This window comes from Schistocerca piceifrons, chromosome 4 (genome assembly GCF_021461385.2).
Source record: "Schistocerca piceifrons isolate TAMUIC-IGC-003096 chromosome 4, iqSchPice1.1, whole genome shotgun sequence".
Lineage (NCBI taxonomy): Eukaryota > Metazoa > Arthropoda > Insecta > Orthoptera > Acrididae > Schistocerca > Schistocerca piceifrons.
In genome coordinates, this window is record NC_060141.1 from 318,954,302 (window position 1) to 318,966,586 (window position 12,285).

The window sequence follows — 12,285 nt, forward strand, 5'->3', positions numbered from 1 at the left end:
TCAACACTTTTTCTCTAATCCACTTCACATAGTCCTCCTCAATCCAGCATGTCACCTTCCTACATGTTGGCCTCCTGCTCTCCGATGGCACCAACCACACCTCTGTCCACATTAAACCCACCAACCACCAACAGTACCTGCATTTTGACACCTGTCATCCCTTTTACACCAAAAAATCCCTCTCATACAGTCTGGCCATCCAGGGACGGTGTATCTACAGTGACAAGGACACCCTTGCTCAATATGCTGAGGGTCTCACCAAGGCCTTCACAGACAAGCATTGTCCCCCAGACATAGTCTGTAAACAGATCTCCTATGCCATTTCCCTTCACATCTCCAATCCATCTGTCCATCTGCCACCTCTAGGGACCAGCCACAAAGGAGTGTCCCCTTCATCACATAGTACCACTGGAACAACTTAACCACATCCTTCGCCAGGGCTTTGATTACCTATCATGCTCTGAAAAGAGGGACATCCAATCTGAGATACTTGTCACCCCTCCTAAAGCAGTGTTCCGTTGCCTACCCAACCTCCACAACATCCTAGTCCATCCCTATGCCACTCTCAAGCCCAACTCCTGGCCACAAGGATTGTATCCCTGTAGAAGACCCAAGTGCAAGACCTGCTCAATCCACCCACCCAGCATTTCCTGTTCCAGTTGTGCCATAGGTTTATCATACCCCATCAGGGACCAGGCCACTTGTGAAAGCAGCCATGTCATTTACTAGCTCTGCTACAACCATTTCATAGCTTTTTATATTGGTATGACAACCCACCAGCTGTACACCAGGATGAACAGCTACCGCCAAACTGTGGTCAAGAAGAAAACAGACCACTCACTGGCACTACATGCACCTGAACATAATATACTTGATTTCAATGGCTGCTTCACTACCTGATGCATCTGGATTCTTTCCTCCACCATCTGCACTGCGCAGATGGGCGTTATTCTAACAACACATTCTCGTCTTCCGTAATTATCCCAGCCTCAACCTACGATACATTACTGCCCCCACACCCTCCAACCAGTAATTTCAACCCCTTTGTCCTATTATCTCCTCCCTCTTCTCATTTCTCACCCTGTTTATTTGCTGTCCTCTGCCAATGCACTCGCCCATCTTTCCCCAGTCTTCTCCTTTTCCCCCCCAGCTCTCTGCCCCATAACCTTCTGATGCTGTGCTTGTTGGCATTCTAGTTCCTGCACACTCCACCAGACAGCATTTGTCTCTCTACCCACCCACACAGTACTATTCCTTCCCCTTCCCCTTCAGATTGCTGCTTGCATCCCACGTGATAACTGCATTCTGGCCCTGAAATTCTGCAGTTGGTAGTTGTGTGTGCATGAGGTGCATTTGCTTGTATGTATGGTTGATACGAGTTTCTCTTTTGCTGATGAATACTGTGGCTGAAAGATTTACGTAAGTGTCTTTTAATTGTGCCTGACTGCAACTTAACATGTCTCCTTTATGGTAAGTTGGAATCTGTCTTTTCCTACATTGTTGATATTCCTACCTTTTCCTACATTGTTGATAATCCTACCTGGATTTTCCATTGTTTGATTTTGTTAGTTTTAGTTAATCTTTAACATCCAATTAGTTGATTTCTGCTCAGTTTCAGTCTCGCACAAATATATCCGAGCTCTCCATCTCCCATAATGATGTCAATCAAATTTTTTAAAGCATTTCCTTACATAAATTGACACGAGAGGTATTTGGGATTACAGCAACTTGTGCGGGAGCCATCAGGAACAGATCTTTTTTGAGCTATATTAAATGCACAATTTAATGATTCAACATTCCTAATAATGCCTCTATCTTATGATAAATCACAAGCTGATCCTCTTCATCCAATTTAAACACAGCACTGAAGTTCAAGTGTGTGTGTGTGGGTGGGTGGGGCGGGGGGAGGGGACTTAACAACCACGTCTGATTGACTTTGAAGAAAGTCATCACTGATGGAAGTACAACCACAACAACATCTGCAAACCGATCGTGAACAGTCTTTTATGAAGGTGACTGGTTAAAAACAGTTGGACAAACCAATCCACGGTATTTTTGTTAAAATAAAAATTATCCAACGAAAACTGCAAGTGAAATTTCTATATTTTTAAAAACCTTTTTTTTTTTTTTTTTTTTTTTTTTTACCGGAAATACGGAAGCGTCCGATCCCGCCCGTCTGCTTTGACCCATGACATCACAAATATGGCGGAAACGACCATAAACCACGATTCCAATATGGCGCATATAAAGTCGGGACGTACACATTATGAGGACGAAAATACATCGAAAAACAAACACACACACTTTCCACAAAAAGCCTAATGACACCAACGGGACAAGTGCGGGAAATGGGGTGTTTTTGGGTGGGGGCAAATTAAATATAAACAAATTTAGACACTCACCCCCATACAAAACCACACAAAACTCCCCAAATACCACTAAACACAATATCATCTGGAATCAGACACTTCCCTTGACCTATATAGCTCAACAGCAGCTCCCGATCCCATAAATTAGAATCAAACACTTCCCTTGGCCTATATAGCTCAAAAACATCTCCCGATACCAATATCAACATACACAGCCACACATTGGGATCAAACACTTCCCTTGACCTGCGCACTGTTAATTTTATCCATCATATCCATTCTTGAACAAAAACAACAACCGATTAATTTTACTAAAATTACCACTCGATGTACAGTGAACAACACTAAATTAACCTTCACATAAAATCGTTAGCTCACTGAAATGAATTCCACTACAAACACAGCCGACACTCGAACAATTCTAGATAATGAGCAAAAGCAAACTGAGCCCATTACACCACACAAACGAAAACCCTGAACATACCACCAGAGAGCACAACAAACCACAACACAACGACATCTACAAACACGCCACACTCACAAACCAAACTCCGCGCTGTCATGACGTCACACACGACAACACCCTTACGTCATGGGTCAAAGCCGGCGTGTGGGATGGGACGCTTCTGTCGACCCCTTTTACCACTCACTGTAAACAAACTAATCAGTCAATTTCTGAGCTGCCACTGTTTTAACAACAACAACAAATGACAAATTCACATCTTTTAAAACAATAGTAACATCATATCTCAAAAGTGGTTGTGTGTAAAACTTAAAAGGCGACTTCTTAAGGCGGATAAAGCCTGCCAAGGGTTTAAAAAAGAAGAAGAAGAAGAAGAAGAAGAAGAAGAAGAAGAAAAAGAAGAAGAAGACCCTATAAAGTTGGTTAAAGCAGCAGAGGTGGGGGTGGGAGAGGGGAATAACACAAAAGGAATCTGGAAAATTGTTTAAGAACATTTGGAACAACACTGTACTTCTACTACTTAACAAGAAAGGAGATAGAAAGAACAAAACTATAGATTCATTAGTTTTTATTCAAGTAATGGGGGAAAAAAACAGGATTAATATGTGGTGTATAGCACAAAAAACAATTTTAAAGATGTAATTCACAGATTTTGAGAAAGCTTTGGCTCAGTTTGAGCAAAATCTGTGCCAAGAGCCATCGATAAATGAGGCACCAATTCAATCCATATTTGTACACTGGAGAATATATACGTAAGTGCTACAGCTTCCATTATACTTCAACACAATAGCAGAGATTCAGAGTTGGAGAATGAGTTAGGCAAATAAGTTCCATACCATTAAAACTATTCACAGCAGTACTGGAAGAAGTTTTCAAATCCTTAAGCTGGGAATACGAAAAAACATGTACATGGAACTTGTGCCAACCACTTTATTTCAATGGTAACATCTTACTGTTTGTCTCCGAAGCAGATAAATCTGAACAATGTATGGAACTATTCCATAGAGAGTATTTGAAAACAGGTTGGAAAATCACTTGTAATAATACTGAAATAAAATGTAATAAACACACAGATAAAAAAAATAATACAAATAAACTGTGAAATCAGTGACTGGATGGGCAGGGAAAGAAAAACAGGCCTGGAGAGCTCTTGATAACGCAAACAGTGTTTTTAAATGAATATTCCAGTGTATCTGCAACAAGAACTATGCAGTTAGTGTTTATTATTGGCTTTGACTGATAACGGCAATATTTTAATAAGATAAATGGTGAGCTCCATGTGGTTCCCAAGTCGTGCAGCGACCGTAAACCATAAAATTACCAAATATGCAGCAACCAGTCACAAAATCTTGTTTTATTTATTCACTTTTGATAATCGATTTCAACTGATTAACAGCCATTATCAGTGCTTTCAACCAATATGTGCCCTGAGTAGTAATACTGTCTTAAACAGAGGTCAAACATAAAGTATTACTACTCAGGGCACATATTGGTTGAAAGCATCAATGATGGCTGTTAATCAATTGAAATCGATTTGCAAAACTGAATAAATAAAACATGATTTTGTGACTGGTTGCTGCATATTTGGTAATTACATGAATAAGAAACATTCAAAAACTGAAGGCAATTCAATGAGCAATGAAGATATTCAAGATGGGCACTGTGAAGAGACAGGAAAACAAACAAGAAGATTATGATATAGACCAAAGCGCACATCATAAAGGAATGTAATGAAAATTAAATGGAGGTGGTTAGGGCCCAAAATATTTAGCATTCTTCTTGAATGACTATCATACACTGAAGCAGCCAAATGTCACTGGAAGAATTCTGTCCCCCTCTCGGCTGCTGAAGGTATAGTTGTCTGAAGTTTGAAGACATGTTACCAATGTTTTGTGAGTGAAGGCAATTATTTTTGGAATTAATTGAAACACTTTTCTGCTGTCACAGCTACTTTAATTAAAGTAGTAAATACTACAACAAAATAATAGGTTTGTATAAAATCTTACAATACCTGAGGCTCTACTGACTATTCCTCCATTTAAGTCCTAGTGACTGGTAGCATTTTTAAATGTCAGATGCAGAAAGGTAGATTGCTACTCACTGTAGAGATAACACATTGAGTTGCAGACTGCAGACAGGCTCAATGAAAGACACTTACATATTAGCTTTTGGCCAAAGCCTTCTGCAGAAAAGAAAAAAAAAACACGCGCACGCGCACGCGCACGCGCACGCGCACGCGCACGCGCACGCGCACGCACACGCACACGCACACGCACACGCACACACACACAAGCAAGTAAACCTCACACACAAGACAGTTACCTCCGAGAGCTCAGAATGAAATGCTGGTCCGAGTTGCTGGAGATGGCAGTCGTGAATGTGAGATGTGCTTGCTTGTGTGAATGAATACGTTTCCTTTTCTGAAGAAGGCTTTTGCTGACAGCTAATGTGCCTGTCTGCAACTCAACATGCACGCACACATACACACTTGGTAACTCAATAAACTAAAAATTATGTGTTAGAAAAATTTATTTTCAGTAAATCTGTGCAATTACCTTCTTTCAGACCCATGATATACATTGTGTCCAGCCCATCAACAATGGTCAGACCCAAATAAAACCAATCATGGAACGCTCCTGTTATTGGTCTGAGATGATCATGACCCCATGCAAATCTTTTGTAGCCATTCCAAGCATGTTTAAATGCTGCTATTACAGCCAACTGTCTCTCATTTGATGGCTCTGTAAAAATGGAGTGGTGTTAAAATTCTGACAGTACTATACAAATTCTTTCATTTGTTGGAATGGGTGAATGCATACTACAGCACTATTTTAGGAGTTATACTGACACCACATCCAGAGATATCAATGAATAGTCAATTTGGTTATGCAGGGAATAGATGGGGTTAAGATTTGTAAAGGGAGGCAAAGGCACGATTATCGTAAGCAGGTTCGAGAGGATGTAGGTCACACTTGTAATGCAGAGGTGAAGAAGCTTGCACAGGATAGACTAACATGGAGAGCTGCATCAAACTAAATCTTTACACCACAGACAAAACCACCACTAAGTTAAACAGTAAAAAGATGAAAAATTGCTGAAATGATACCTTTCGGCCGAGTGAAATGTCAATTCATTCATTTACAACAACTGAAATTATACATAATAAATCAACAGTGTGCAGAAAATATTTATTTAAAATGTTTGTATCCGCTGAAGAAAGAATTAGAGCAGCCTATAACTAGAGCACACAAACAAAAAGTTGGGAAATTTTTAAATAATATGGTAGGATGTGTCTTCTATCATGAAGAAAGGGCGCAGTCATCAGTAAATATGGTATCAGTTTTGTGTAGCTACATTGTAAACTACTTCTCCACTGTACTGTCTAGCTTATCTGGCATATACTGTTAGGATCATAAGATAGAAGCGTATCACACTGTCAAAATGGGAAGTTGTATGTTATGTGAGGTGTGTTTCAAAAGCAATAGCCAGTTGGGAATAAAAGACTATAAAAGAAGCAGTTTACAACTTTACTACCAGAGCGACATGCAGTTTCACTCTTTCTATACTGAGTCAATTATTTTTGATACAATTCTGATACTGTGGAACAATGTATTAAAATGTCCTCTGCATAGGGTCCACCCCTTGCCATATTTTCCGTGCAAAACATATTTTAACTTCTGGTTTTGGTGAATTTCAAGGAGAACACTAAATGGATTTCTGTTTGAACACCATAACTGTGCTAGGAAGCCATGATGTGAGAGCAAAGTTTCTCTCTATTTCTTCTGTAACAGTCAAAATATTTCTAAAAACTAACTATTCAATTCAATGCTGCTGGAAAAAAAAACCATTGCTAATATCAGCTGTGGAGCAATGATTTCTGGCACTTTTTCACTAACGCAATCATCACAGTCTTTTGCCTCAACACTAGACCTGCCACTCATTATGGATACTCATAACACCCTACCTAAATTCACTGCACTGTTGCCTCACTTTTGTCTGTACTTGTGGCTGAAGGACAACGGAAAACTCCACTGCATTGTGATCACTGATAATAACTCACAATGTTCAGATATGTTCATTTTTGCAGCAATTTCAAATTGCTGTCAAAGATATACTCACATCAGAACAAGAAACTTCGGTTATTTATGTACAGAGGCTCTTTACTTGCTGCTGCACAAACTGACTACTGTAGTCTGCCATATCAGCTACCCCCTGCTGACCATTCCTTTCAAGGTGTACCTAATATAACCCCAGAATTTACAGTGCCCACAGTAACTTATTGTTCCAAAACTGCCAAACCGAATGTTTTACTTTATGAAAAGGTGCACACTCATAGTGGGCACAGAAACACGTATTTCCAAATTTTTAACATAAAATGGTTAGGAGAGAACTGTTCAATACTGCTTTAATTGGGGCTTCTAAAAACTTTGCTCCTGCAAAACACTGTGTAATACTTCTTGTACTTATCCAAACATGTTTCGATATGTATGTGCCACCTTCGATGTGCCTCAATTTCTTTCTATAAAAATATACAAAATTCATGGGTTTTTTCTACTCTGGGCCTAAAAACTGTAACATGCATTTTTATTTTATTTTGACTGGTTATATGAAAATACATCAATTGTTAAGGTGGATCTCTACACATTGGCTTGCTTTATGCCTTTGTATGGCTTGACAGCATGTCATTAGGAAAGTAGTCCAAGAATTTGCTTAAAGGGTTATTTCTTTTGAATATCAGTAGCAGCGGTACACTTTTAGTACTTTTGTTTTCTGTTGTACTGCTCAGTTTTAAAGTTACATACACCACTTTTTACAACTTTTTCGCTTTCCTCTTGTATCACATCATTGATTTTCATATACAAACACAAGATTTGGGCAAAACTTATTCTGACATGCTCATCAAAACATGATGATGTGCTAAAGTTAAGAGCATATTATCACTATTATCACTAGGACTCTGAGGTACTCAGATTACTTAGTTTTAAAATTCCTGCATGTTTGGCATATGTCAGCGGAGCGGAGTGAACTACAAGTAAACTTACAGATGCCAGTTTTGTTAAAATTGTCTATGGAGACGTTAGTATGGAGATTTTTCTGTACTGTGTTGTTTGTGCAGCACATTTGTAGTCCTGTGTGGCACACACTAACATAAAGCAACAAAAATGTTCACAGTGTGGGGAACATACTGAAGAGCTGGAACTCCACACAGTATAAGGACAAAATGTATTTCCAGTAATCATTTTACATTTTCATCATAACTATTTTTTGTTGTTTATGTGAATGTTGAAGCAGAACCTAAAGGCTTTTGGTACTAGTAACAGTGAATTACACAAATTGGTTCGTGGACTGTCTGCAGTCGATTAGTTCCATCTCCAACACTCCTCCAAATTTGATAACATGGTTACTCTGGGGGGGAGGTGGAAGAGGATCATGGAAGGTAGTATTATCAAAAACATGACTTTGGGTCGTTCGTGTAAAGATTTTTGAACTCTGTATAAAGGAAACCTTCACAAACTTTCACTTTGTTTACTAGCTTCACTAGAAATTTGGTAATACATTGTTCTTTTACAGAAAGAAAGAGTATTTTCATTATACATCTTCTCTGCATATGCCAAAAATCCTCCTCCCCTTTTTCCTCCCCCAGCCATTCTGTCTCTTGATTATTTAGTTCACTTTGGTTAGCTCTTTGCATTGTGTGCCTTGGTAACAGATGTGGATTCAGATCCCATTCAAGATTACAGCACATATACATGGATAATCTGCAAGTAACACTTATGTGCCTGGCAGAGGGTTCATCGAAGCCCCTTCACAATAATTCTCTATTAGTCCTCTCTCTAATTGCATGTGAAGAAAACCAACACCTATAACTTTCCATGCGAGCTCTCATTTCCCTTATTGTACTATGATCATCATTTCTCCCTATGTAGATCAATGTCAACAAAATATTTTCACTTTCGGAGGAGAAAGTTGGTGACTGAAATTTCGTCAGAAGATTCCGCCACAATGAAAAATTCCTTCCTTTTAATGGTGTCCATCCCAAATCCTGTATCATATCCATGACACTCCTCCCCCCCCCCCCCTTTCACGATAATAGAAAACAATTCTCGATGTACTCTGTTAATTCTATCTGGTAAGGATGCCAGACCATGCAGCAGTACTACAAAAGAGGACAAACAAGTGCACTATAGGCAGTCTCGTTAGTACATCTCTTGCATTTGTGTTCTTTCAAATTTAAATTGTTCATAATTGTAATTTCTAGATATTTAGTTGAATTACGACCTTTAGATTAGACTGATTTATCATGTAACTGAAGTTTAATGGCTTCCTTTTAGCACTCATATGAATGACCTCACACTTTTCATTATTTAGGGTCAACTGCCAATTTCGCATCATTCAGACTTCTTTTCTAAATTGTTTTGATCCTCTGATGAGTTTAGTAGATGATAAACAACAGTATCATCTGCAAACAACCTAAGACGACTGCTCAGATTGTCTCCTAAATTGTTTATATAGATAAAGAACAGCAGAGAGCCTATAACACTTTGGGGAACACCAGTAATCACTTCTGTTTTACTTGATGACTTTCGATCCAGTAGTACAAAATGTGTCCCCTCTGACAGGAAATCACAAATCCAGTCACATAACTGAGATGATATTGCATAAGCACGCAATTGGAGATCTAAAAACACGGAATCAATTTGAACTCTCTTGTCAACAGCACTCAACACTTCGATGTGTAAAGAGCTAGTTGTGTTTCACAAGAACAATGTTTTATATATCCCTGTTGACTGTGTGTCACTAGACTACTCTCTGAAAGGTAATTCATAATTTTCAAACAATATATGTTTCTAAAATCCTGCTGCATATCGACATTAATGATATGGGCCTGTAATTTAGTGGATTAGTCCTACTACCTTTCTTGAATATTGATGTGACCTGTGCAGATTTCCAGTTTTTGGGTACGGATCTTTCGTAGTGTGAGCTGTTATATATGATTGTTAAGTATGGAGCTATTGGATCAGCATACTCTGAGAGGAATCTAATTGGCATACGGTCTGGATCAGAAGACTTGCTTTTATTAAGTGATTTAAGTTGCTTCACTACTCTGAGGATATTTACTTTTAAGTTACTCATGTTGGCAACTGTTCTTGATTTGAATTCTGGAATATTTACTTTGTCTTCTTTGGTGAAAGTTTCGGAAGGCTGTGTTTAGTAACTCTACTTTGGTAGTACTGTTGTCGATAATGTGGTGTCACCGCCAGACACCACACTTGCTAGGTGGTAGCTTTAAATCGGCCGCGGTCCATTAGTACATGTCGGACCCGCGTGTCGCCACTGTGTGATCGAAGACCGAGCGCCACCACAAGGCAGGTCTCGAGATACGGAATAGCACTCGCCCCAGTTGTACGGACGACGTAGCTAGCGACTACACTGACGAAGCCTCGCTCAATTGCAGAGCAGATAGTTAGAATAGCCTTCAGCTAAGTCAATGGCTACGACATAGCAAGGCGCCATTAGTAACATTGCATGTATCTAAAGAGTCTCACTTGTATCGCCACAATCTCCAGATGTACCAAGGATGGATTAAAGTTAAGTACTACAGAAGCTACGTACTTTTCTTTATAGCATTCATTACGTATCCTGTTACAGACCTATCTCTTGCCTGCTAAACACGTGCCTTTCGGCTTCCTCTCATTGTGTCTAGGCTGTCTTGTCTAGACACAACAGATAGTATTTCCATTACTACCACACAGAGAAGGCATTGACTGTTTCTTGCCAGTAGCATACTTCAAATGACTAGAATCTTTTTGGATTTTCTGCCAGGTTTCAAAAAAAAGTTTCATTGTGGAAGCTAAATCTTGCCAAGACAACCCTGTGTTCACTAATCCCTGCATCCATTTTGATGCTTGTTATTAGCTCAGGATTATTTGTTGCTAAGAGGTCAAGTGTGTTTTCACAACCGTTTACTATTTGTGTGAGCTCATGAACTAACTGCTTGAAATAATTTTCATAGAATACATTTAGCACAATTTCAGATGATGATTTATGCATACCTCTAGATTTAAACATGTATTCTCACCAACATGTTGAAGTTAAACTAAAGTTACCACCAACTAGAATTGTATGAGTCGGATCGTGTTTGAAATTATACTCAAGTTTTCTTCGAACCTTTCTTCCATTGTAGCATCTGAGTTGGGAAGTCGGTAAAAGGATTTTATTCCACTGCCAAGGATGACCTCTGCCAATACTAACTGACAGGAACTATCTGCTTCAATTTTGCTACAAGATGAACTGCTTCTAACAGCAACAAATATGCCACCACCAACTGTGTTTAGCTTGTCCTTTTGGAACACTGTTAGGTTCTTCACAAAAACTTCGTCTGAACTTATCTCCAGTTTTAGCCAGCTTTCAGTGCCTATAACAATTTGACCATCTGTGCTTTCTATTAACACTTGGAGTTCTGGTACTTCCCCAGCACAGCTAAGGCAATGTACAACTGTTATACATCTACATTCTTCCTATACTCGACTTGCACCCTAAATAATTAATACTGACCTGGGAAAACAACACTTTCCAATGGCGGTGAATTAATCTGGTTAAAAGCTGTTTCATCCTGCAAAATATTTTTATATTCTTCTGGTGACACCAACTGCCCAGCAACAGGTTTTTTATCGGATGATGGAGCTTCAGCTACTCTGGCATGTGTTGACTGCTGTAATGACAACAAAAAACATCAAACATAACAAGCAATTTTAAATAGTTTTTTTAAAAAAGAAGAAAATTAAATGCAAATAACTGTCGTGTAGCCATTGGCAAGAAGTAGAGTAAACTAACAGTAGGAAATAGATTTACAGAGGTCTTAGCCCAAACAAAAACATCAGTTAAAGACAAGTAAACAATACACAAAAATAAATTCAATGCTTAGGTTTTCTTCGAATTTTGATTAGTCTGCCAAATTTGTTAGCCTGTTTGTACCTAGTCAATGATGCTCCCGTTGCTATGCTTGTTATAATGCCTATTATTCTCCCTATTTACTGTTTGAGATCGTATTGCAAGCTTTCTTTTACTGTTCAACAAGAAATGTTCATTTGGTTCAATTCATTTCTTGCATTTCATTTGGACAAACATGCTCAACTTGAACAAATTCTTATATCCAACATTGTAATCAATCTATATTTCATTACAATATTGATGTGGATTATAATTATTGAAATGCCAATATGACACTCACAACAGATTTTAAAGCAACAGCTTTGTTAGAGCCACTGTTTCAAGAAGTTGTAAATTGAAATGAATCCAACCATTCACTGGATCATCACTGTAGTTCACAATTTAACTGTTATAATGTATACACAAAATACATAATGTGTACACAAAATACAATGTTTGTCAGTATTTACTATAATTTTTTACTATTTTTGATTATGGACTACATAGCAGTCCTTTCTAGTG

At 38.6% G+C, this 12,285-nt stretch overlaps 1 protein-coding gene across 2 annotated transcripts in view; it reads right to left on the reverse strand.

Annotated features, from left to right (window-relative positions):
* LOC124796472 (endoplasmic reticulum mannosyl-oligosaccharide 1,2-alpha-mannosidase) overlaps positions 1-12,285 on the reverse strand; it is a 118,587-nt gene that overhangs the window by 91,965 nt on the left and 14,337 nt on the right. For both annotated transcript variants that reach the window (XM_047260700.1, XM_047260698.1), the window contains exons 3-4: positions 11,389-11,545; positions 5,388-5,573 (exon numbers count right to left, since the gene is read on the reverse strand). In XM_047260700.1, the coding sequence (XP_047116656.1) occupies positions 5,388-5,573; positions 11,389-11,545 (343 nt within the window). The remainder of the gene's footprint in view (positions 1-5,387; positions 5,574-11,388; positions 11,546-12,285) is intronic.